The 26,887-nt window shown below is 45.7% G+C and overlaps 1 protein-coding gene across 1 annotated transcript; it reads right to left on the reverse strand.

The window, feature by feature from the left end:
• Positions 1 to 6,580: 6,580 nt before the first annotated feature.
• Positions 6,581 to 8,460, reverse strand: LOC120644886 (anthocyanidin 5,3-O-glucosyltransferase-like). Its single transcript, XM_039921634.1, has one exon. It carries the CDS (start codon positions 8,291 to 8,293, stop codon positions 6,845 to 6,847), a length of 1,449 nt encoding a protein of 482 aa, XP_039777568.1. The 5' UTR covers positions 8,294 to 8,460; the 3' UTR covers positions 6,581 to 6,844.
• Between the last annotated feature and the right edge of the window lie 18,427 nt (positions 8,461 to 26,887).

Below are 26,887 nucleotides of genomic sequence, written 5' to 3' on the forward strand. Positions count from 1 at the left end.
GTCTCTTGAGCCTATCTACTGGTTCAGGAATTCTTCTATGGCGTGGATGGCTTCTGTGCGGACGGTGTCTGCTCGTGCTATGATTGCTTCGTCATCCTTGTCATCGCCTGTTACTATCTGCCGACTCAAGGTGCTTATCTCTACAAACTCTACTTGTATCTGCTCGGCTATTTCCTGGGTTTCTTGTTTGGAGTTTGCAATGGATGCTTCTTCGGCCTGGATGAGTTCCTTGGTGGTGCGGACTCTTTCTTCGAGTTCTGCCAGTTCTTTCTTCAGGAGGTCGAGTCGGTTCATGTTGGCAGACACGTCAGCTTTGATATCTAGAGTTGCCTTCTTCTGGTTAAGGGCCTTGCACTTTTGGGTAATGTCAGCTTTCAGAGAAGCTTGAGAGCGACGTGCTTCCATCCTTTGTTGTGCTTTATTCACTTCTATCCGAAGGAATGGAAGGTTGCTGGCTGGCCAGAGCTTGATTTGCAATGGCTTCGGGAGTTGGGATTCTATTTGCTCGAAGATGTTCTTTATCTTGCTGGAATCATCAACCAGAGCAGTGATCGGAGCAGATAGTAGATCCTTGATGAGTTGAAGCTGATGTGCCAAGTTAGCCGATTGCTGCAAAGATGATGTCTCTGCTCTAGGGACAGTCAGACCCATTGATGCTGGGTCAAAGGAAAGCAAACCTGAAATATCAAAGCCATATGGGCGTATCTGGAGTTAGAGCAAGATGCATTTATGGGGCTATCGGCTGGTTCAGAATTGGTTTTGTAAAGTTACCTGTTCTGAGGAAGTGATGGGCGGTTCAGGAGCAATCGTCTTGTTAGAGCTTGTGTTGACATCAAGAACATCGATTGTATCGGCTTGTTCCTCGTTTGCATCCATCAGTGCATCAGGAGTTGCAGCCATCTCATGTTGATCCAGGCTTTCTACATTGGGGATTTCTTCAGCTGCGTCCTGGAAATAGAATTACAGTCAACCAGAGTACATATGTATGAGATAAAGAAGAAGTTTTAGAAAGATGAGTTACTTGGTTGGTGTTGGACTCTGATGGGCTCGGAGAAGCTGGTGCTGGTTGCTTGATCACTCGCCTCGTGATCATCTTCCTTTTTTTGGTCAAGACTCGGGGGGCAACGCTTGCAGAAGTTTGTCTTCGTTTGGAAGCCGACTGAAGTAAGTCTGGCTGAACAGTCATTATCACTTTCTTCATTGTTGGTGATCCCTTGCAGAAAAGTACATCAGGGGCAGTTGGAAGAAAGTGGAATGGTTCCCCGTTGCTGGTCATAGGTTCTGGGCCATCTTGTTGCTGCCAACAGGGTGGGCAAGGATTAGTCAGGTAAAGGAATGGATGATCTAGAAAGAGCAAAATGCATAAATTCAGTACCTCTTCCTCGGGGATTATATATTCAGGATCAATTTGCTACAGTCGATGACCTAGAGCTTTTCTGAATACATGTGTTTTCCACATTCCCCACCATGTGCTGAAGCCGATTGATGAGGGGATGAAGGACAGATCGGCTGGTATTGGAATGTGGAGGTCATCAAACATGCTGTAGCATCTTGAGCTGGTGAGACCATCAGGCAGGTCGGCTCTGCTCTCCACCAAGTGGTGAATATGGAAGTGGGGAGGGACTTGTCCTAGGCCAAATTGCCGAGCTGGTATAACTGGTTGGTAAGATTCATATCCTGGCTTGATAATTCTGTTAGAGGTGCTGATGCCAACAGGGAGGAAGCCAGGTCGAATCATCAAAGAATACAGATGCCGAGTGCTGTCGTCATCGGCAAAGTTATCTAATCTGAAGGCAGTTGGGTTTTCAAAGCATTCAGATTCAGTAAATGGGAAGTAGAGAGGATTATCTAGTCCTTTGTAGAAGATTCTGAACCAGTTTGCTGCATCTGATGAATTCAGTTTACTGCCAGGGAGACTAAATAAAGCTTGGCCGTAACTAGTACATCTAATTGGTTTGCCACTCTCATCAGGGAAAGAGTTCTTGGTCAGGCCTTGGAAGTTGGGAATATGGTGCTGGAAGTACAGTTGTGCCCACAACTGAATAAACCACCAAGGGCCTCCAGTTCTCAGTTTCTTGTGGTTAAGCAGGTTAGATGTCATCAAATGGAGATATCTGTAAGTTTCTCCAAGGAAGAGTTTGCCTAGGCCGGTGTGATTGCCATGGGCCAGGTGATAGGCCAACGGAAGATAGTTCTTGGTTGGAGCTAAAGAAGGACCACAGAAGATGAAGTGCTCTAGCCAAAGATTTAGGAAGGCTGTGTGTTCCTTCTCAGTCACTAGACCTTTTGTTTTCATGTGCTGATTCATGTAAGTGCCCCAGTTTGTGCAGTTGACTTTGGAAGAAAGTTTGAAGGGGACTTCTGCCATTTTGTGAGCAGCAGGATTAGGAGAACTAATGTCTAGGCCAGTGATCATGGTGACATCTAGCAGAGTAATGGTCATGGGTCCATGACCAAAGAGGAAGCAGTTCAGAGCATCAGACCAAAAATAGCCGATGGTTTTCAGAAGGTTTTCATCTTTGTCAAGGGGTGATAATGATAAGCTAAGTGCATCGGCTATGTTCAAATCTTGCCACAAGGGCATGTGAGCTTTTGCTACTCTGCTGTACCATGTAATCAACTCTCAGGGGGGTTAGGCCAGGCTCTTAAGCAGTCGGCCCAGAGGTTCAGATCGATGTTTTGACTCACAAAAGGGATCCAATTTGTTTCACAAGAGATCAAATCTATGGGGTTTTCATGGGTTTGTGGGCCAAGACAGAAAGATTTTGGATTAGAGGGCTGCGGCAGAAAGATGTCTGACACCTGAAGTTCAGAAATTCAGAAGTATGCATATGGTGTCATGTTTCAGAGTTTAGGGTTTCAGAGGATTGGTAAGCTGACAGAAAGATTTTGGATTAGAGGGATGCGGCAGAAAGATGTCTGACACCTGAAGTTTAGAAATTCAGAAGTAAGCATATGGTGTCATGTTTCAGAGTTTAGGGTTTCAGAGGATTGGTAAGCTGAAGAAAACTAAAGGATTAGGCCGAATATTACCTTCAGGCCGTAGATTGCCGCATCATCGATTGCAGAGCTTGTCGTCTGAGCTGCAGAATCTGCCATAGTACAGATCCGTTGACTTAGGGTTTGGTTGCTGTGGGTTCTAATTCAAATTCCGACTGCTTGGAGAGTTCTTGCTCGAATTTATAGAGCTTGGTTTTCGAATTGCGCTCGAATTTGAGAGTTCGTCGGGTTCGGTTCAAGTTGGAAGTGATACTCTATTCTTGTGCGGATTGCTTCTAGTTTGAATTTCATCGGCTCTTGGATATTTATAGAAGCCTGATGCGTTGCCATCGGCTTTTTGGGAAGTAAACAAAGACACACGAAATTAAAGGAAATTGATTTCATTGATACGAGATCATTACAAGGAAAGCTGATTTTATAAAGGAAATAATCCTTCGGCTTTGTGATCCTACCCCTACGATGCTACCTACATCTACCAGTCGTAGGTGTCTGAATGCCTACGGCGCTTCGGGCTTCGCGACGGTGCGTCTCCGTCATCGTCATCGTCGTCATCGCCGTCATCGCTGCTGCTGTTGCCGTCGTCCTCGGCACTGCTGCTGCTTCGCCCGCCGCTGCTGCTGCTTCCCTCTTCGCTTCCCTCCATGGGGGTTTCCTCCTGCCGCCATGTCGTCGCTGGAAGAGGAGCCGATCTCTTCGGAGGAGTCGGCTCCTTCCCAGGAGAAGGCGTCGTCTTCGCTGCTCTCCAGTTCCTCTTGGAACAGGAACTGGAGGTCTTCCTCTCCCTCAGTCGTGGGTTCGTCCTCCTCAGAGGCGACCCCGAAGTCGAACTCCTCTGCATCCCAGTGCAGAGGAGCCAGTGCCTCGTAGGCTGCTATTGGGTCCCATTCAGGGGTCGGCTCTCGGCTTCCTTGGTGGTTGCAGTGTGTTTAACGAGCATTAATGGGAAGATGAAGCGACGGATTGGTTTTGGAACTATCATTGCCAAAATCAGGGGGGCATGTGTTATCGCCGAAAATAAACAGGATTAATTTATGGGCCGAAAGCAAGATGGGCTTGAAGCAGAAGATTGAAGAAGGCTTGTAAATCGGCTCCTGCGTGAGCACCTGGGCCGCATGGGCCATGTATCCTTAGATTTAGTTTAAGATTAGAGATAGAGTCCGATCGGGACAAGATTAGTTTAGATTGTTTCCCAAGTCTCCGGACTATAAATATGTACCCTATGTTATTCATAAATAGAGCGTCATCACGTCTCGCAAACAACAACTCTCGGCGCATCGCCACCCCTGATTCTAGGGTTTCATCCAAGTAAGCGCCATGCTGCCCTGATTGCTTCTTGCGATCAGGGCAGCGTTGTTCTTGCTTTTACCTTGGTATTACTCGTACTGAAGCGTTTTTGATGGCGAGTAATGCTAGTTATCTTGATGTTCGTAGCATGGCTTTTAGCAGATCTATTGTGCTTCGTTGCTTATCATCTACGAATATCATGTTGTCTCTGTGCAGTCACGTTTTCAATCTTATGCTAGTTCTTGTCGCATAGAATTAGCTGCACAGAGGCAACACCCTGCTTCTTTTACATCTAGTAGATCTAATCTGTTATGGTTTGCTCTTGTCCTAAGAGTTGGCGCAATATCTGCTAGGTTAGGCCTTGCAAACGGATTGGATGATCCGGTGGTGTAGTAGATGATTTATCTTAGCCTTGATAGGGATTGTTCCGGGAATCGGCTCTTGCTAGTTCTTAGGCCTCTGTTTTGGGTTATGGTTTAGTTGTCTGTTATGTTCATTAGGCCTAGTCACGTGTCGGATGTTCCGATCTAGCAGTGAGGCTTTTACCATCATGGATTAGATTAATTAGATTTAATTGAAGCAGCTTTATAGTCATTTGCTTTATTCATCAATATCTGGATAGATACAGATCCAATCTGACACCGGGACTCGATCGGCTCTTTAAAGCCGATGCAAGAGTCGTCCCGGGGAGCCGACCACGGCTCAGACTCACGTTTACACATGTCTTTGTATGCAGGAAACTGTTTGGAGCACGTTCGCACCCTCCTGATCGGGTATAGGTCAGGTGGCACGTCCGGCTTTCCACAGAATCTCCGGGCGCGTGACGGAATTGCGGGCCGTCGACGAGGGAGCAATGCCTGCCAGTGCCCAATTATCATCTACGGATTTGCCTTTTTTCATGATATCTATTTGATCTTTTAAATCATTCATGGGCTTATATATATCAGCAATTTTCTTATCCATAATAGATGATAATTGGCTAAACAAGTCGGAAGATGAAGTGTTTACATTGCTTATTACCTCGACTTGCTTATTCTTGAGCGTGAAGGAGGGCATCACGAAGTCTTGAACCCTGGTGACCTGGCCTTGCTGATTTTTCTTGAACCCCTTCAAGAATTGTGCTTTGAAGTGCTCCCTGACCACCAAGTACTCTTGGCGCTCCTCCTCGCTGAATTCCTCGATAGATGTGTAGATGTTGCCTTCGTCGAGGTCGATGATGACGCCAATCTTCTTTGATAACTAGATTAGATTGGTTTAAAAACTAGATTAATCTGTCCCCAGCGGAGTCGCCAAAAAGTGTGTTGACACTAATTTGCGCTAACACACTCGAATGCGCTAGAACGCGCAGCAAGATCGTCAAAACGATCAACACCAGCAGCCTCCCTGCGCCGACCGGTATAGCGGACCGGTCAGACCGGTACTCCAGGAAGACGGCGAAGACCTAGAACCAAGAGCTCAGGAGGGACCCCGTCGGAGCTCGTGTATCTAGGGTTGCTCTGAGGTCGGCAGGCCACTCAGAACGCCATCGAACGCCGTGGAGACGAGCGAAGAACAACAGATGGGGTTGGAAAAGTTAGGGCTTAGAGGTAAAAGGTAAAGGATAAATATGTGAATCGATTGGGATTCACCTCAATCGGCCTTTGCCTTTATATTTATAGGCCGGGGAAGACGTACCCCTTCACGAGTAGGATTACATGAGGACTTTTTACAAAAACCCTAATTCTACTCGGACTATACAAACCAGACTGGTCTGACCGGTCGGCCCGACCGGTCGACCTTAGCTGGTGCCAAATTTGGCTGTCAACACTACTCTTAACCAATTTAATTTTAGAGGCCGGTTAAGCATTAGTTTAGAGGCCGTTTGGTGTGGCTCAAAGAGCAAGATTTGTCTGGTTATGATGAAACTTAGTTATCAGTTACTCAATATGATTTTTCCATATATGGTCATAGTTCTCCCTTTTTCATAGGACCAGTACCCTTCATATATAACATAGTCAATTACAATCCTGTTATGGTAGAAAAAAGTCACGAGCCAAATGGCATTTAATATTTATTTTTAAAGAGCTTTAGTCAACGATGAACCGACAAAGAGGCCTCATGCTTTGTTTGGAATAGCTCCAGCTATATAAATTTTTTGGAGGTGGAGCTGGTTACTATAAGCTTAGAAAATCGTAGAGTTGAAGTTATGACTATGTAGAAGATATTTAGATGAGTTATTTTCTTCAAAGTTTAGATTAAAATAATTTTTGAAACTATTTAAAAATGATATTAGTGGAGCTACAAGTCCTCTCTGGGCTGTATGCATGCATGGTGCACGCGGAACAAACTTGTTTTAAAGCATATCTTGTCCAAATTATACGAACAACACAACACAATCAACATTATTACATTGTCGCAATACCAAAAGATGTGGGCTTAAGAAAAAGATGTACAAACAACTAACAAGGTACATGACGCATGAAGAAAACCTCAAGGACTGCATAGCTTATTCCCTCCATTCAAAGAGAGTAGGAGTGTAATATAATAATGTAACGCGCGTAAGAACGTCATAATCATGTTACTAGTAATTCAGCGGCGTGCTAGCCCCAGGGCCAGCGTGAACGTCCACCAAGAACTTGCCAAACGCCGCGCGAGACGATCCACCATCCTTCCACGCCATGTCTGCAGCCTCTTTGTGTGCCATCACCTGTGCCCTGAGCTGCTCCCCTTTCTCGGACTCCATCACAAGCCTTACCTTGGCCTCTACCTCCTCCGCCGTGACCAGGCCCTGCTGCCACCCCACCATCTCCACGCCAACCCCGTACTCCTCCACCATGAACACCTTGTTCATCTTCTGCTCCGCATACAGAGGCCAGCAGAGCATCGGCACGCCCGCAGTGATCCCCTCCAGCACCGAGTTCCACCCGCAGTGCGTCACGAACGCCCCCGTCGCCCGGTGGTGGAGCACCTCCACCTGCGGTGCCCATAGCTTGACTACGCGACCACGGCTATTGGTTCTCCCCAAGAAGCCCTCGGGCAGAAGGGCATCAAGGTCTGGGTCAGCGCAGGGGTCTGATGGTTTCTCTAGGTCATCGTGGGAAGGGGCTCTCACCACCCATAGGAACCGGTGGCCGGACCTCTCGAGGCCAGCGGCGATCTCCTTGAGCTGCGCCTCGGAGTGGTTGCCTGTCCCTACGCTCCCAAAGCAGAGGAACACAACACTGTGATCTGGTTGCTCGTCGAGCCATTTCAGGCACTCGTGCCTTTCTGTGGCCTCGCTGTACCCGGCGACCAATGGCCCGACGCAGTACAGCGGAGGCATCGTGGGGAACCACCGTGGATCCCCAAGACCTTTCACCGCACGAGCCTCGAGCGACACGAACGTGTTCGCTAGAATTCCTTTGGTTTCTTGGATTCTGCGCATCATGTTCAGTCGTACCTTTTTTGCCTCGCTCCCTGGATTCCCAAGCAACTTATCAGAGAGGTGAGAGGGCGGCAGGGGTGGGACGCCATAGAAAATTTGGGGCGTGTCTCCTTCCTCTTCGAAACCAGCTGGCTGGCCTTCAGCACGGGTCGATGAAACCAGCTGAACGGACACGGCGAGGACAGAGGCATTCATGGGGAAGAAGGCAAATACTGGGATCCCGAGCTTGTCGGTGACATCAAGTACCTCTATGGACATCATGTCCACGATCAAGCAGTGAATGCTGCCAGGAGCCATGGAGACGAGGAGGTCGTGCAGGTGACCGTGGTGGCGCGCCACGAGCTCCAAGTACCTGACGATGAAATTTTCGTCGTGGACAATGGTGGGAGGGTCCTGGATCCGTGGCAGCTTGTGGAAGACGACGGACGGCTTGGAGCAGGACACGCGGTCGATGACCGCGGCCAAGGCGATGTCTCCTTTCAGGCTGGGGTCGATGAGGGCCACGGTGACGGCATAGCCCGCCTCCAGGAGGGCGTCGGCGAGCTGCAGCATGGGGACGAAGTGGCTGACGGAGAGGCCCGGGTACAGCACGACGGTCTTCTTCATGGTTTTCGTGGCTCGCTCAGTCGTAGCAGTATGTATGCCCCTGCAGCTGCAGGCCCTGCTGCGCAGTTGCCCAAGACCCCAAGTTCTTGCGTTGCGGTGGGGGAGAATAATGTTATGGACGCGATGATCTGAAGAAATACAGGATGCCCCTAATGTAGTGGAGGCAAACACACAGTGGCAATGCCTAACAGATGCAGAAGTGTTCGCATTATTGCATCTCGAATTAGCTAGCACCACCGCTTGTGTATTAAGCTATTCGTATAGTAATGCTATCTAGACACCGTCTTCAAAATGAAGTAGCAAGTGGCGCGTAACTTGCCCGGCTAGATCGCCATAATATATTTTTGTATTGAATTCTATTTCATTGCCCGGCTAGATCGCATAACAAGCCTTTTATATTTTAATTTAAGAATTAGGTCTATTTATTAATGAATTTTTTCATTTAGTCAGGTGCATGTATAGTTGGGAAATAGTTATAGCCAAAGTGCTCAAATTTGAACAAAAATGATAGCTTGCTCTATAAAATTATTTAACTAATTTTTTTTTGCTGTAAATAATTGAGCAATACTTCATAACCTTTATCTGTAATGTTTTGACTTATTAATATTTTTCTTTCATTTATATGTCTTAACAATTATTTTTCATGTTACATATATTTTCTTTAAATACGGATATAGTTACAACAAGTTGGTAATTTACCCCGAAATGCTATTTTCACAAGGAAAGCTAAAATTAGAAATTTATATATGCTTTGTAGCTCGTATTACCATATTGTTTTTATAACTTATTGTTGTTCTTAAGGGGAAAAAAGAGGTCATTTTCATCTTAGATGGATGCAATTGGGGTTGCGGCCCGGTCATTAGTGCCGGTTTTCATTTATCCTCTCCACTTCATGCTCATATGTGATGAAAAGTATCATATGTTTCGTAGACGTGAATGCTGCAACTGTGGACCAGACCACTTGCCGGGCTGGCCCTACTCTACCTGTCTCCTATTCTTCTTCCTGATTTTCATAAACCTCCATGTACTAGTACTATCCAAAGGCTGAGTCCAGATGCCGTGCATAACGTTGTTTGAACACTTTGGATACACCGTACGTAGGGTGGAATTTAAAAATAAACGGTGAGATAGACGATCTGCTAAAGTCGGCAGAAATGGATACATTTTCTTAATAATCCCACAGTCTCCCAATAAGCTTTTTTTTTGCCAAAAAATCCTCACTGTATCCCCCAAGTAAAAGGAGGGTCAGGCCTTTCTCAGCTACGTGTCTGTTTGGTTTGAGGTCAAACTTTAGCCGGTCATATTTAGACTAATTTTGACCATATTTAAATTTAAATTTAGCTAACTATTTTTTTTCTCATTCACACGACTTATTGGGGCCCTAAACAAACCATGTGATTGAGAAAAATATGTTGTTTGGCTGAAAAAACTTTTAGACTCAATTGTGGTTAAAATTAGTATAAATTTGGCCAGCCAAAGTTAGGCCTCAAACCAAACAGCCTCTGTCAAGCCCGTGCAGTATTGGCGGAGCCAAGGCCTGGTCGGGCCCATCAAACATGTAGTAGATATGTTAGTAATAGTGCAATTCTAAACATTCGTTTGAGCTAATTACACTTTTGAGTCTCTAGAAAAATAAACTCGTGATTAAAGTATATTATATGATAAAAATCATCTCATGATTAAAGTATATTATATGATAAACTAAATCGTAATAAAAAAATAATGATTTTTTTAAATAAGACAACTGGGTCAAATTTGGTGTAAAAAAGTCACACTCCTTACAATTAGAAGCAGATGGAGTATTTATCAGTTACCGGTTTGAGTTGAACATTTTTTATATGGTATTAATGGCGGAATTGGGTGGTTTATTGAAATATATATACATTTAATTTTATTTATAATGTTTTGTAATAATATATGTCGATGATGTGGATGCAGATTTGAGCGACAGTTTTTATTTGAACAATTATAAAGGTGGGTAATTTACATCAAACTTACATAACTGGCCTTAATAGAAACCATATAGATATTTGAATCGCATTTTAGATGAAGGATGTGTATGCATCATAGACCATACCAATGGCGTCTTCGCAAAATCCTCTGTGCCACAGCCCCCACGATCCTGTGCATCAGCCAAGCGTCAAGCCCAATCTAACATTGCGCACATCTGACAAGAACTGGACAAACGCGCCATTCTGGACGAACCACCATCCTTCCACGCCATGGCCGCGGCCTCTTTGTACGTTGTCACCCTCTCTCTAAGGCGCTCCCCTGCCTTGCACTGCATCACTAGTCTCACCTTGACCTCCACCTCTTCAGCCCTAACAAACCCATGTCGCCACCCATCCAGCAACATGCCGAATTGCCGATATCGGCTTCCTCCACCATAAACGTCTTATTCATCTTTTGATCCGCATATAAAGGCCAACACAACATTGCGAAGTCCGTTAGATTGTGATCTACTCCAGCACCGAGTTCCACCCGCAGCGTGTCAAGAACGCGCCTGTCGTCTTGTGATGATAGAGCACGTCCACCTGCGGCGCCAGCTTGACAATAAAGCCACGGGCCACGGCCACTGGTCCTCTCCAAGAAGCCATCAGGCAGGAGATGAATTGAAGATTAAAGGTGAGGGGTAGCGTTTCTGTGACGATACACCAGTGTGCATGGATTGCATTACATGCTGCTACCACATCCAAGCCTTTGTCAAACTACCGATCAACAAACGATGGGTGAGGCACCGATGCCATGCATTGCTGTTGTGGACCAGACCACTTGCCCTGCTGGCCCTGGTGTCGCTACTTTGTTGTGCTTGCTTGTCGAGCATCTGTAGCTGTCTCCTATTCTCCTTCCTAATTTTCGTAGACCTCTATGTATCTTATTATTATGAGAGTACCTTTTCTTAATCCTGCGGTCTCCCGATAAGCTTTTTTTTTGGGCCAAAAAAACTCACCATATGCCCCAAATAAAAGGAAGGTTGGGCCTATAAAGCCTTGGACGCCGCAGCCGCAAACCCTAGCCACCCCGTCCGCTCCAATAGAGCATCGCCGTCGCCAAGAAGTGAACGCCGCCGCCGCCGCCAAGGGAGCTCCGCACCACGACGCTCCACCCGTATGCTACCCTGGTGCTGCTGCTCGGCACGGCACGGCAGCAACATGGCACAGCCTCGCGTCTACCCTTCTTCGCCTCACCACCGCTTTACGCTTGACCTCCACGAGCTCGCCGGTGAGCCATCGTCGTGCTGCCCTTTCTCCGCCTCTGTTTTGCTGTCCGGCCGCCTTACGCCACCGATGAGCCTCCGTAGTAGCCCAGGTGCCCCGTCCCACCTTCTTCTGCAAGAGCCGAGCGCGCACCGTGCCTGCCGTCGTCGCCATGGCGCGACATCGCGGCATGGAGTTCACACGCACACACCACGATCTGCACCCGCGCCGTGGCCTCACCACGAACGCACACGCACACACGCCCGTGCACACACCAGCACGGTCCTTGGCCCTCACGGCGCCCTGGACGCGTCCACACGCGTGAAGCTCAGCCGTCGTGCGCCCTTGCCCAGCTTCACCCCGACCTCGCCGCTGCAACGTGCCAAGGCCATGCCGTGCCTTGCCAAGACGTCGCGCACGCACACAACCCGCAAGCCTGGCCCCTGGGCCCTGCCAGAGACCACGCCGTTGTGCTTTTGCCCCCAACTACTTCACCTTGGCCACGCCATGGTCTTCTCCATGGCCAAGCCTCGCGAACGCGGGCTGAAAGGCCATACCCTTGGCCGCCCTAACTGGACCGCTGCCGCGGGCCGAGGATGCTCGGACCCTGTGCGCGCATGGCCAAACCACCCCGCCGTCATGGTTACCTCAGCCCAGAGCCCCTCGACGCGCCGTCGGACCTCGCCAAGCCACCGCCTGTGATACTGCCACCGCCGAGCCCTCGCAGCCACGCCTGGAGAGATGAAGCATAGGAGAGGGGAGGGACCGACACGGGAACCCCGCCTGTCAGAGACAGCGGGCGCCGTCGCCTTGGACCAGGAGCCAGTAAGAGGTCGAGAGAGGGGGGGAAGGCCCGTGTGCGCCAGCTAGGCCGTCGCCCATCTTTCAGCCTGTCAAGTTGAGCCGGCCTGCGAGCTCTTTTCCCGAGCCGTGGCCCGTTCCCTTGAGCCGTTAACCGAGCCAAGCACAGTAACCCGAGCCGGCCTTTTCCTCTTGCAGCCCAGTAACCAAGCCGCCACTACCTTTTTCCTTTTTACCCAGCTGACATGCGGGTCCCACGCGTCAGCCTCAGGGTGAGGCTGACAGGTGGGACCACTGACATGTGGACCCCGCTGACCTGGACGTTGACCGTTGACTCGTCAATGTTGACCAGTCAACGCTGACGTCAGCTTTGACCCCGCTGGCGTCAGCAGGAACCGACCCTGCGCTGACGTCATGGTGACGTCTGCAAGACACATGGCATTCTCCCGTCCAACCACGTGTCGGCCCTGTGTGTTTTTCTTTTTCCGAAAATCAATTAATAATTTCAGAAATAGATTTAGGCTTCAAAAATTGATAATTAATTAACCGGAGCTCCGAAAATTATGAAACCAGTTTCATAATTCTTCTAAAATCATGATCTACACGTTAGAGTAGGTTTTGGTGTGATTTAGATCTTATTTGGATACTTTTGTGCACTTTTGCACTTTGGCCCCCTTAGTAATTCGTAATTACGAATAGGCCCTTAGCGAGGAGGAGCTAATCGATGCCCCGGACGCCCAGAGGGCCCAGGAGGACGTCCCGGAAGACTCTGAAGTCCTAGGACGACTACGAAAAGTCTCAGGTTCACGCCCATCAATGATTTGATTACCTATTAGGCATTGCTTGCTAGAACTGCTATCGCTTTATTACTGTTATGAGATGAACCTGCATAGCCAATTGTGTGCCCTTATTCCTTGAACTCCTAATATAAACCATGTTTGAATGGTTGGTATGCTTGCATGAGTATGTGTGGGATTTCCTCGTGATATGATAGTCCTGGCGTGAGTGGAGATCCACCATATCAGGAGTTGGTGACTAGGGCTTTTAGCAGGGGGCGAGCAAGTTGACTTTGCTGGGGGTGTGTGTTGGGCACACCCTGCGAGCACCTGTTGCGGGTGCATGTAGGTGTCGTTGGACACGGTTGGACCTTTGAGGTGTTTATGGGCCATACCTGTAATGGGTGTCAGTCGCGGACCGCTGTGGCGGATACGCATGAGGACAGAGATGCTCGCCCCGGCATATAAGGAACCGGTTGGTGTAACTATGATTAGTGGGACTTTGTGAGCATGCACACCACATATCCACTATGCGGGTGGATCTGGTCTGAGGCTAGTAAGCGTGGTGCCAAGCCTGTAGGCGGATGTAGTATCGGTGCAGGGGGAGCAGGTGTGGACCTGACGTTCCCCGGTTCGCGGGATTCATGGGAATCCTATTCTAGATGGCTTCACAGTCCCGGGGCGACCTCTTGCGAGAGAACGCGCCCAAACCTGGGAAAGCAGGATATTGCCATGGCTGCTAGTTCTTGTTCTCAGTAGACCGGTGTCTCGATGTCAGTCGGCTAGCCTCTGGCTGGCAGCGATTCGAGTGGGTACAGGTGAACAACCCCTGCAGGGTGAAAACTATACGTATAGCCGTGTACTCAGTCATGTACATTCCTACTCTTCTGTTACTACCATTACTTAGTGTGACTTGATACTTTTCTATCTCCCTCTAGTCTACTTTCCTGCTTGAATAGCAGCTGAGGTGCGAGGAGAGGGAGTTCTCGCACCGACTTGGATATCAGGGACTTGGGTGAGTCTCGGAGGTGTGAGTTGACCGGGAGTCCGGGATGCCGGAACGGCCCGCGTCAGGAGACTTGGCAGATGCTATACTTTGTTGATGCTACGCATAGGAAACCATAGCCTTATCCGTTGACTATTTCTTTTATCATAATGCATCCACTTAAAACTTGCATACGGATGGTGACGTGAACCTATCCCGTCCTTGGGGATAGTTTGGTAGATGCAGGATCCGACTCGATGATCGACGATGACTTGAAGGAAGGACTAAGGACGACTCGTGCTTCGCTCAAGTTTGCCTGTGGATGAAAGAAGACGTCAAGAAGAAGGATGCCCCAAAAGTCTAGCTACCCACTTCCGTTTTCTGGTTGTTCCCTTTTAGCCCAATGGGCTTGTATCAGATAATTTTGTACCACAATCCGCTGGATTATGTAATAATCAAACCTTTGTTGTGTTTTATCGCGAAGTATGACTGTGATATGTAATTGAAATGAGTTCTGTATGTGACAGCTACTGATCCAGGGGCTATCACAACGATACAGGGAGTCGGGTTGTCCGATCGATAACCTGGTTCGTTTCAACACCCGTCATCACCGCCACCAGCCGCCGCCGACATCTGCCTCTCCGGCTCCATTCTACACCATAGCTCTACCGGCTCCTCCGAACTCATGCGGCCCTGTAAGCGTCTTCATCTTCCCTGCCGAAAGGATGCTGTCCTGTTGCTTGGGAAGGCGCCGGTGCCGCCCCCCAGCGTCGCTCTGGGGCCGCTACCGTTTCCCCTGCTCTAGGGCCTTGCCGATAGGATACGCTGTCACTCGCCTTCTTCTCCTGTTGTTCCGATAGCGGCACCGGCCTGGCTGCCCCCCTCCTCCATTCTTCCACTGGACACTATGTCTCTGCCAACTGCACTGCACCGTGTGCCGCTGCGTAGGCCTCACGCGGTCAACCAACCGAAGCGCATGTGGGGGGGGATAAAATCGGTGCGCAATCCCCTTGCCGCCTCCGCTGTCTCTATCGCCACGTCTTCCCCCGTCTCCAAGATCTGACCATGGGCACAGCTGGTCGGCAACAACAACAACCGGAGCTTGGGAGGGCAAGGTTGATCGAGTCCCCATGAGTTGACCAGAGCACATACCCCTGCCTTCTCCCTCGCTAGCTCAAGCCCCTGGCCTACATGCTCAGCCGGCGGCATAACGTCAGATTCTCTCATGACCCGTTCATCTGCTCCCTCTTTCCAGTCAATCCTAACCCCATTCTATTCTGTGGTAGGAGACGTGGCACTGGCACCGTGCGAGGACGACTGCGAGATACGGCAAACGCCGGTGGTATGCAGGTTGGGAAGTCCAAGGTAAGAAGGATCTCACGGACAAGACCATCCTCACTGAGCACCAGAGCCACTGTAGCTGATGCTAATATGACACGGCATGTGTTCATCCTGGCAAGACCAATTCGTCTTCAATTTATGCCATGACATCGTGATGCAGATCATATCCCTGCTCCTTGATAAGCGAACAAGAACCTCTGTTTCTCTTGCCACACTAGCAAGATCCATCATGGTCGTCGTCCACCACATGTGACATGTTCAAGTGTTCAACCTTTTACTCGCCCCTTGGTTTGTCTTCAGCATTAGCTCCTGCTGTGAAACATGTGACGGCACACTAAAGAGCCACAAGCATATATGGCTTCAGAGACGTGGATGACGTGTTCGAGGTAATGCTCAACAGGTTGTAGTAAAGACAGGCATGATGTAGTAAAGCTGCTTCCCTGCTCTGACTTCATGCTCTTTTGCTCCAACCATTAATTTAAGACGTTAATTCAGCAGTGTCACATAACAAGTCGATGAATTCTCTTCATCGCGTTTACAGTAGTGGTGGGTGCCTGCCCCCACTATCTTGGAGTAGACCAATCCTAGAACAGGCTGCACACAAGACAAGTCCACACCAATCACTTTGTGAGAGGTGGCCAAATCTAACTACCCTTGTTTCTCATGTAAGTCATATATCCATGGTTATTGTCTTAAAACTCTCCTTCATTTCAGGCCGATTAGTTGCCTTAGGCCCTGAATACACGGATAAATTAAGCAGGTTCTTCAGGTGAGCTCAGAGTTCCATAGAGGAGAATACATTTTTTCCTAAACTATTTCAAGACCAAAAATACAATTTATCTCTTTACAGGATACTATTGTACTACATAAATTAAATGCATTTTATGTCAAAGTATTCTTTTCTACTAATTTCAGTTTCATGGTATGATATGCTTTGAAACAATAACTGATTTGAAGGATGTACATTATAAGACATTATCTGTCTTTGTGCCAAGGGATGAAACCTGTAACCCAGTATATTTGGTGTACCCAGAAGCTGATTTGAGAACATGTGTCACAATATAAAATGGTCAACAAATAGATCTCACTGTTAAGAAAACTATAAAAGATCGGTGGTACAACATTCTGTATAGTGCATCATCCTAGCGATTATGCTCCCATAGATTTTGCAACTCTGTAGCTTCATATTTAAATTTGATTTTCCAAAGTATCTAGGATAGCAAAAAGACTGGCCTTTAATTTAGCTTCTATTAGGCAACATTCTGATTATATTCCATGCTATGAATGTTTTGCTCGCAAGTGTTAAAATGTGTTATATATAGTTTGTAGTCGCAATTTGTCCTCTCTTAATTGACTTGGTTTCTGAGCACAAGACTTTTTTCTTCTTCTAAAGAAATAGGTACATCTCTGCTTTTCTTCTTCGTCTTCCTTTGTCCTGTTTCCTTTTTTGTGCTATGCATCATAAATTCAAATTCTCTCATCAAGGTGGAATATGGTTCATGTACCATGCAGAAGGCTACACTGCTAGAAAAATGCCTATTAGTACCGGTCGGGAACCCCTGTTTAGTACCGGGCTCCCGACCGGTACCGGTTGGCCGGTACTAAATGGGACATCATTTAGTACCGGTTGGCCGGTACTAAATGGGACATCATTTAGTACCGGTCAAAATGCTCGGTACTAAATGGTCCATTTAGTACCGGTCGGTAACACGGTCCGGTACTAAATGGTTTTGAGCCCAAAAATAAAATCCTCACAAGTCACGCGAATTTTTCACGCATAAATGCGTGTGCGCGAGGATTCGAACCCATGACCTCTGGCCTCGCGCGTTGCTTCCTTACCATCTCACCTATGCATCACATGTGACTGTGTGAGAGATGTTAATCTTTTGAACCAACCAGTGGAGGACCATTTAGTACCGGGCCAAGCCACCGACCGGTACTAAATTGGCTCTGAGGGCTTTCAAATTTGGACCCGGTACTAAAATGACATCGGGACAAGTTTAGTACCGGACCAAATTACAACCGGTACAAACAGTCAGGGACGAATGAGGCATTTTCTGGTAGTGCTAATATGAGGAACCCGCACAAACAGTTGTCTTCACCATATGAGGAGAGAATTTCTGCATTTCATTTTCTATTGCCTGTCGCAAAATGCCACTACACGATCATCAAGATGCACCATCGGTATGTATACCTAATGGTCAATATCTCACACTAAAGTAAATTACTTTTGCATGGAGTCCATAAAACAAAAAACAAAGCAAGCCAGTCATGGTCTAAATTTTTCCGATCTTTTGTTCTGCTAAAAATAAAAATTGCCTTCATAACGACATCGCTATGAACCAACTCATTTTTTCCTTCAAATAATTAAAGTCATCTATTAACCCCAAGATGCTTCACAGTGCCCATCTTTATATTACAAAGCAGGGCTTTGTTTAATTTTGGACTTAATTAGAATGTGTACTTCATGAAATAATTCTACTCCAAATTTAATTGTAACCATGATACAACTTCGAATAACTTCTTATCTGTTGTCATTTATTTTACCATGTGCTATTGTTACATATTTATATGATCTCTTTATTTTGGTGTCATCAGTAGACTAAATTCAACAGGTACTTATGATGCAGATTTTGGATGCATGTAACTTGCTCAAGATATACTGATCTTCAATAAAATATGTGCTTTGTGCTTTCCCTTTCCATGGCAACCATCTGACTTCTCGCTTCTGTATTTATTTTTGTGCCAATTTTAGTACCTAACGCAGAGCCCTCGGTTCAATATGAATTGTTTGATTAGGTGTGAAAATGTACTGCTACAGTTCCGCTACGGCCTACTGTATGGTCACATGAATAAAAACATCAAAGACATTGGTAAAGCTTCTATTGTTCCATATTAGTTTAATATATACAATGGTTTGTGATGTACTACATATTTCACGCAATGTTGTACCGCTTATATGAAATAAATGGCGCCACATTCATTTTGCTGGTTCAAGCATGTTAGGGCTCTTGGCAATTGGCATGTATACCTTATCATCGTCAGCATCAGTAGACATAGCAAAGGAGGGCGCAGCAAAGCGCGCCACCCCGTCCTAGTTAGAAACATCCACCATCCATCCGGTAGCCTAAACAAACAATAGACGTTAGATCTATTCTATTTTCTTAAAAATTACGCACCATGCCTTTACAAAAGAGGAGTTGAATTAACCCCCTAAGTTTATACATATAAATTACCCACCGTGCCATCATGAAATATAATTTAAAGTAACCTCCTAAATTTACATATAAATTACACACCATGCTAATTATAAAATACAATTTAAAGTAATCCCTTGAATTTACATATAAATTACCAACATGCCATTATGAATATTTCTAGATAACCTCCTAAATTTACATGGTAACTACAAATATACGTAACTATGAAAGATTGTCCTAAATTAATCCTCTAAATTACCCATTATGCTATTACGTAATATGACTTACAACGACTACATAAATCTACATTTAAACTACACACATATGCATTAAGAGAGATAGTATAATATAAGTTATAATTCAAACTAAATTGATATAATCAATTTAATATATAATGTGTTTAACCCTTAAGTTGTATGTAAATACCGGTTCTTAAAAAAGAAATCTAACGTTAAATTTGTATTTAAATTACCAAATTATACTATTTAAAATTAGATAAACAAAAGTGCATCTATATTTTTTATAACAACTTATATCACTATCAATTTAGCTACCAACGTTAAGTTTAATACATGTAAAGATTCTAACCCGTGCGAGAGCACGGGTTGATGTATTAGTTTTAACTAATTTTGACCCCATTTAAATTAAAATTAAAATTTAGCCAAATGAAATTATTCTCATTCGTTCACATGGCTTATTTACCCTAAATAAACCGTGTGGATAAGACAAAAATTATTTAACCAATTTTAATTTAGATTCAAATATTATCAAAATTAGTCTAGATTTCACCGGTCAAATTAGATCTCAAACAAAATAACCCCATAATATCTACACAACTGTGTACGACCCCTTTGTTGCTCCATTCTTCCCATCCTGCCTTTGATTTCCAGTCGTCCGCTCTCCGGACACAGCAAGCCATCTTGCCCGGCCTTTGCATGTCGCCACACCCATTCCATCCTCTATGTGCCCCTTGGCAGCGGCATAGTGTGCCAGAGGGGCGTGCGACGATATTGCCGTACTATGTCACAGACTCACAGGGAGAGTTTGGAGGGGGAGGGGCATGTATATAGAGGTTAAAAAGAATAAGAATTAAGTGAGGCAAGATGCGTGAAGCTTAAGCAGGACTGTTCGATTGGTTCACTATTTCTAGACAACCATTTTAACCATAGGGTCCATATTCAACTCCCTGAGCCTAAGTAGTTGTGTATTGATGCTACAATCTACTATATTCGAGATATTTCAAAATATGGGACTAAGTTCACATGCCTTTCAGAAATTGACACCCACATTACAACGACATGTGTGATCACTTTGCGTCTCTGACATGTGGGTCAGGGTGTCAAATTCTGAAAGGCATGCGAACTTATTCCCAAATTCTGAAATAACTCACTTTATCTGTCGGGCCTTTTAGAGTTTGTCCTAAGTTAAACTATTATAAATGTCACCAAGTTTATTAAAAACGCATTTCAAGACGGTGGGAGTAGGTTACTAGTAAGTGAAAAATATTTGTTTTATTAGAAGCACATGAAAATTGATAAAAATATATTTTTTCTACTAGAAAAGAACTTGTTTTTATTTCCATATATAAGTTTCATCCTTCTTATTATTAAAAAGTTATAAATATTATTTATTATTTATGATTTTGTTTATAATCATAAGTATTTTAAATATACCTTATATTTTTAAGATTTGTATTATTTTTTAAATAAGACAAGCGAGTAGCGACCAAACTTATACACAGAAATAAAAAACTACTTTTTCCTATAATCAGGGAGTATTAAACGTGACATCCCTTCCTCGAACTCCATTACCAGCATTAGCTTAGGTTCCTTCCACCTCATCGGCCATGACTAGCCCTTGCTGCCACCCGACCATCTCAACAGGGCCTGCTAATTAGCGGTCAGCCGCCAGGAACGAACCTAGCGGTTGATCCGATAGGCCGCATGCCACTCCATTCAAGGTTAACAATCCCTTATCAAAAAAAAAAAACAACCCCGGTCGAAATCCGGTGAAATATTTCGTTTTCGCTATTGGCCGGGAACCGAATTTTGGTGAAAATTCGAGAAATTTCGTGCCAAATTTAAAAAATTCAAAAAAAATATATTAATTTTGGGAAAAATTATGATAAAAAACTAGAGGTTCATCTGAGCTTATTGGTGTCGTGTATGATCAAAAACATGGAGATTTGGTCAGTGAAATAAAATTTTTTCCGCAGGGAGTAGAGTAGCTCAGCACGGCGTCGTGACAACTCGAAAAACTTTGAACACGAAAGTTGTTCGTCATTTAAAACTCTACAATATTGGTTTTGGGCTAAAGTTCATTTGAGCCACGGTTTGCAATTTATTTTTTTAAAGCCCTGTGTATTAGAATAAATTAATATTTGAAACCAATAAATTAATATTTGAAACCGTAATTTGAATGACTCGTCATTTCATGTGCAAAAATTTGTTTTCTCCCCTTGACTTCAACTAGACTTTGGTTTATCATGATGTTGGTGAGGTACCTATTCAATTTTATATGCATACCTACATCAGTTTAAAAGTTATTTAAAGTTTCTGATTTAGACACACACACACACTATATATATATATATACACACACACACACACAGATTCATACACATGCATCTATTTAGATTATTAATAGTGCACGATGACAAGATTAAATCCTATAGCTTAGCATTTTAATTGCAAACCAACATCATTTTCCCATACCTATTGTTCCACATATGTAGATGTGGGACTTATGTGGTCATGTTTGCTATGTAATATGTGTGTGCTTGCCTAATTTGGACATGGATTGCTATTAGAACATGATGTATCCACTACTACAAAACGGGCCTTGGGCACTGGCTGAGAAGGGCTAAAGGCACCGATTTCCCAACCGGTGCCCCGCAACCGCGACCAATGGCCTCGCCTTAAGACACCGGGTTTTTCAACCGGTGCCTTAGGCTTCCATTGGTACCGGTTGGAAAGACCAGCCGATACCAAAGAGGCAGCCACGCTGACGTAAGGTGGCAGCCCCTTTGGTACCGGTTGGTATTTCCAACCGGTACCAATGACATTTTCCCTTTTTTTCCCAAATTCAGTTTTGTTTGTTATATTTATTACTGTTTATTCTTTTATAATTGCTAAACGCACTCAAGCTCTACAGTACTATACGTTCATTGGTCGTTCGTGTTCGTTTTCAGAGAATATTTGAAACTAACTAAAAGTGAAATGCGAGCATATAATTAAGCTAATTAGATGAACTAATATATTTAAAAATTTACAAACATCAAGGCATAATGTTTAAAAATATTTACAAATGTACAAGTCATGTTAGCAGTCCAACTACTAGTCCCCTCAGGAGGTCGACGGAAGTCCTCTATAGATGTGACCGTCGTGGTAGAACTCGCCTCTAGGATCCAAGATCTCGTTCAAAATGAATCCGGCGAGCTTCTCGCACACGGCGTTGATCTGATCAGTAGAGTAACATTCATCCCCCATTTGAGACATCTATCATTTAGGAAAAAAGGATTAACATCATGATTGTTAGTATAATTATGAAAATATACTAGTGAACGGTTTGGACGTACTCTCGTTTCTTCATCAGTAGCCTTCCCGCATGGAGTCATGATGTGCAAGTAGTCGCATACATAGTACCCGCACCAATCAGTTCCTTGTTGTTGTCTCGCACACTTAAGGAGAAACAAATAAATTACTCAATTTATAGAACAATTTGGGATTATATACTTAACTAGACAAATCTTTATGAATGAACATACTGGATAATCCATGTTAACGTTCAGTTCGGGCCTCCATTGACCACATCCTTTGTTATTTTTCACAAATTTTTTCCAAACCCTACGCTCAAAGTTAAGTTTGATATTTAGGAATTGTTATTAACAGAAAAAGGATTTAATTGTGCAAACTGAACTTACCTGTTCAAGGGGTCTATGATATGTTGGATTACGGACTTTGGATTTCTCGTTGAGTCAAAGACTATAAGATTGCCGGTCTCTACGGAAAGTATGAGTAAAATCTAATGATATCTGCAGATATAGATAGGATATATACATAAATGTATTAGACAACCTAGTATTTATTTAGTAATATAACAGAGGATTGAGTCGACCAAGGCTTACCAAAAGTTGTATGGTATGAATATATAGGATTTGTAACTTTGCCTAGTCAACGAATCCTACATGTTTTGGCACGTTTCCTTGTAACTTTCGTTGATCAATTTCTGGTTGACTAGCAAAGGAGACATGAAGCCGATCTGATGGTGCCATCCATGTTTTCGGCTTCTTTGGGTCTCCTGTCTAAACGATGCAATAGAAATTTTATAATGCACACATATAATTATGTTCTTGTTAACAAAAAGTATTAATGTAGAGGTAAGTGATACTTACAAAACCCAAATGGTGATGATAGAGGCGTCGATGGCTTGTCAATGGTAAATGTGATATAAATTTTGGAAGTACACCCAGAAGTCGTCCTCCCCGCGGAAGAAATCATGGTCACGATACTTGACTCCAAACATTTTCCCTTCGTCTTTCGCCATTCGCAGGTACCATCTATGTAAATTGAACATCTGCGTGCCTAGACTTTTCTCCTCTTCCTCAGTGACAAAAGGTTTTCCATGCTGGAATGGAGTAATAGTGCGAGCGACAGAGATTTTTGCCTCCACATGCCCTGTTGCCTCCTCTAGCGTTAATCCAGTTTCAGAAAGAAATATTGCAGCCTGTAGGTCTGCCTAGAGTTGTATGTCCGTCGGGTGTCGGAGTGGCAACCCTGGCACCCGGAGGGGCTCGAGTTCTTTTTGTTGTGTGCCAAGCTGAGGAATGGTCCTGCCACATTTTTTCTTCATATTTCTCACGTTGTGTGCCTTTGTCAGAGTACGATCATAGTCCGAGGGTAAGCTTTTCGGTTTTGGTGGGTTGTCTAGGTTTGCGAGAAGCTTTTTCACTAGTTCTAGAGGTACCTTTTCCCTCAGCGGGGGGACTTTAGGCTTCAATTGTTCTTTTATATATCGAGCAGTCTCCTCTTCCAACTCCTCAGTGGTTTTCTCGTAGGTTAATTGTCTTTGGACCGTTTTCTGCTTCTTCTTTGAGGGTCCAGCCGCTGGGAGGGATGCTGTCTTTTTCTTTCCCTTTTCTGGTGCAGGAGGAGTTGGAGTACTCGTGGCCCTTTGCGCCGGCGGAGACGGTGGTGAAGGAGGTGGCAGTGGGGACGGCGGTGAGGTAGGCCGCGGAGACGGGCGATCAGTCTGCATGGGAGCCGTTGTGCTTGCAGTAAGTTTGATGTCGGCCTTGCGCCATAGAACGACCCAGTGCAGTGCGTCTCCCAATGTCTTCTCTCCATCCCCTCCAACGAAGTCAAGCTCAAGATCCTCATTGTTTCCATCTATCTGCTCGACTATGACGGAGGTGTAGCCAGGGGGTATCGGCCTTCCATGAATTGTAGTAGAAGGATTCAGGGGCAGGGCTGACCCGTATGCGACATGAATGGATATATTTCTTGCTCGCACATGAAGCTCACACGGTGTCGGCATGGTGACATCATCCACTGGATACCTCTGGTCATCTACCGCCGTTGGCTCAATCTGGGGTTGCTTTTCCGCTTGTACATCGGGCGCCGCTGTGGATGCACAGCTGCTGCGTCGCTGAGAGGTCGGGCTTATCACAACATCCGGGTGCGACCCAGCAGTGCCCCTTTGGCTCAGAGCTAGCTGCACCGCCTCATTGACCCTGGCATCCATCTGAGATTCCAAGGACGCAACCTTCTTGTTCATCTTTTCTTCTATAGCACGAAGTTTCTCATCCTGTTCGGCTCTGCTCTTTCGGTGAGTCTTGTAAGAGGGATCTCCGGCCCAAGCAACTTTCCATTGGACCACACCGATGCCGCGGGCTTGTCCAGGGTGTTCCGGATTCTTTAATGCCCTTGTCAGCTCATCATTCTCCTTTTGAGGATGGAATGTTCCTTGTTGAGTCTCATCTATTGCAGCGACTAGATCGCGGGACAATTCTTGCATATGCTCGGGCACGACCAAACTTCCATCCAACTAGTTTAGTGTCACGCCATTAGCAAATAACCACCACTTGGATCTATCCGGCCAATCCCAAGTCATCGGCCTGATGCCTCTATCCATAAGGTCCTGCTCCATCTACTGCCATTTTTTAACTGACTTCTTGTACCCGGCAGCCCCAAGGTAGTGGCTGTACTTCTTATTTGCTGCATTCACCTTGGCTTGTTCGGATTTTTTTTTGGGCTTCCTCTGATAGTTTGTATTGTTTGAACTCCTCCCAGTATGGTTTAACCTGAGGAAGATCATCCCAGTTCGGCTCCTTATCCTTCTTGATGTAATTGGTGTACAACTTCTTCTTGAAAGTTGCAAAGGCAAGGGCCATCTTTCTCAAGGCACATTTCTTCACAAGTTCTTGGTCAACTCCTTCAGAAAGAGTGAACATATCCTTGAGTTCTGCCCATAGCATTTCCTTCTGATGTGCAGGCACGGCGTGTTGTTGTTCTTCGGGTTTGGTCGTTTTCCATAGTCTTGTGGTGATCGGAATTCTTGCCCGAACAATAACCCCACATTGGTTGACAAATTCTGTGCTAGCATCCTCTGGAGCACTTGGACAGCCCTCTGCGTCCACTTCTGTGACGACCTGTCTTCCCTCCATTTTCTTGGTTGGCCGGCATCTACCTTTTGACTGGCTCAACGAAGTCGATGCAGAGGTCGACTAAATTACAGAAAAGATATGTTAATTGCAAAACTAATCTACCGAAGTCACCATGCATATAGTTTTAAGATTCGTACTAGAACATGCTGCTGTTGATTGGGCGGCAGCGCAAAGTCATCATCTTCTTCATCGTTATCTCCAGATATATTCGGGAACGAATCAGCTGTCCGAGCTTCTTCTTCAGCGATTGGCTGGGTGGTGTTGGCCCTCGTATCTTCGTTTATTGCGTCCAACATGTATTGCCCGGCGGTCTGCTCATCACCGAAGGGGTCCATCCTTAACTGAAACCGTAAAAATGTGTTAGAGTATGTGTCCATCCTTAAATGAAGCAGGAGAATTCAATTCTTTGAACGAATATGCGTGTTTGAGAGAGAGTGTGTGTGTATGTTAGAGGGACAGAGAAAGAGAGAGAGTTAGTGAGTGTGTGTGTGTGTGAGTCAGTGTGTGCGTGTTAGTGTGAGTGTGTGTGTGTGTCGAGGGTTGATACTTTATACAATTGTGTTAGAGTGTGTTAGAGAGAGAGAGAGTGTGTGTGTGTTAGAGTGTATTAGACAGTGTGTGTGTGTTAGAGGGAGAGAGAGAGTGTGTGTGTGTGAGTGTGAGTGAGTGTGTGTGAGTGTGTGTGTGTGAGTGAGTGTGAGTGAGTGAGTGTGTACAAGTGTGAGTGAGTGTGTGTGTTAGTAAGTGAGTGAGCGAGAGACCGAGCGTGTGTTTGGGTGTTAGCGCGAGTTTGCGAGCTCGATCTTACAAAGGATCTAGAACTGTTCTACGCGTTACAACGATCGTGTGGACATAAAGAACACCTAAATCGGAGCTAGAACGCGAAAACTAGGCTAAAAACAAGATCTAGGGGCTTAACTGTAAGAAAAACAGAGTTTCTGGGGGTTTTCTGCAAAAACCGAGAGCCTAAATGTAATTAACGATTAGATACAGGGGCTAGCGCACAAAAACAGTAGGTCTGGACCGCGGGTTCTAAAAGAGAAAAGCGCAGGGGCCTAAGTGCTAAAAACAGGGTCAAATTGGAATTATTTTTGAACTAACCAGGACGGCGAGTTGATTTCTAAAAAGCTCAGGGTCTCCTTAGCAAAACTGCCAGGCTGAAGGGGTACGCGTGGATCTTGGCCGTCGGATCCAGATCTGGTGGCTCGGATCAAAGGGGTACGCGCTTCTAATCTTATGCGTCTACTCGGGATCGGACGGCAGGGAAACATCCCGCGCGCGAGGTAGCAGCGCTGGGTCACCGGAGCTCTGCTCCGCGGCGGCGCTGCGCGGGGGCTCACCGGACTTGGCCGAATCTGGTGCTCCGGGACTCGATTTAACTCTGTTTTGAGTCTGGGAGGGTCATCACGCCATGCGTGATCCACCTGAGGCGTTAGCGAGGCACGGCGGGGCTCTAGGCTGCGTGCGCAAGGGCGATGGCGGCTCTGCGTGGAGGAGCTCGCCGGCGTGTGCGCGTTCGCACTGCGCCGGGCTCACTCAGGGGTGCAAAAACGTACCTAAGGCATCTGTGTAGCACGAGCAAGCCCGTGCGTGACTCGTGCGGGCTGTGCAGGGTTGCAGAGGGCTCGCC

This window comes from Panicum virgatum, chromosome 8K (genome assembly GCF_016808335.1).
Source record: "Panicum virgatum strain AP13 chromosome 8K, P.virgatum_v5, whole genome shotgun sequence".
Taxonomy (NCBI): Eukaryota; Viridiplantae; Streptophyta; class Magnoliopsida; order Poales; family Poaceae; genus Panicum; species Panicum virgatum.

Bases quoted from the DNA above. Each gene is read 5' to 3' on its own strand.
- LOC120644886 (XM_039921634.1), bottom strand. From the start codon at position 8,293: ATGAAGAAGACCGTCGTGCTGTACCCGGGCCTCTCCGTCAGCCACTTC.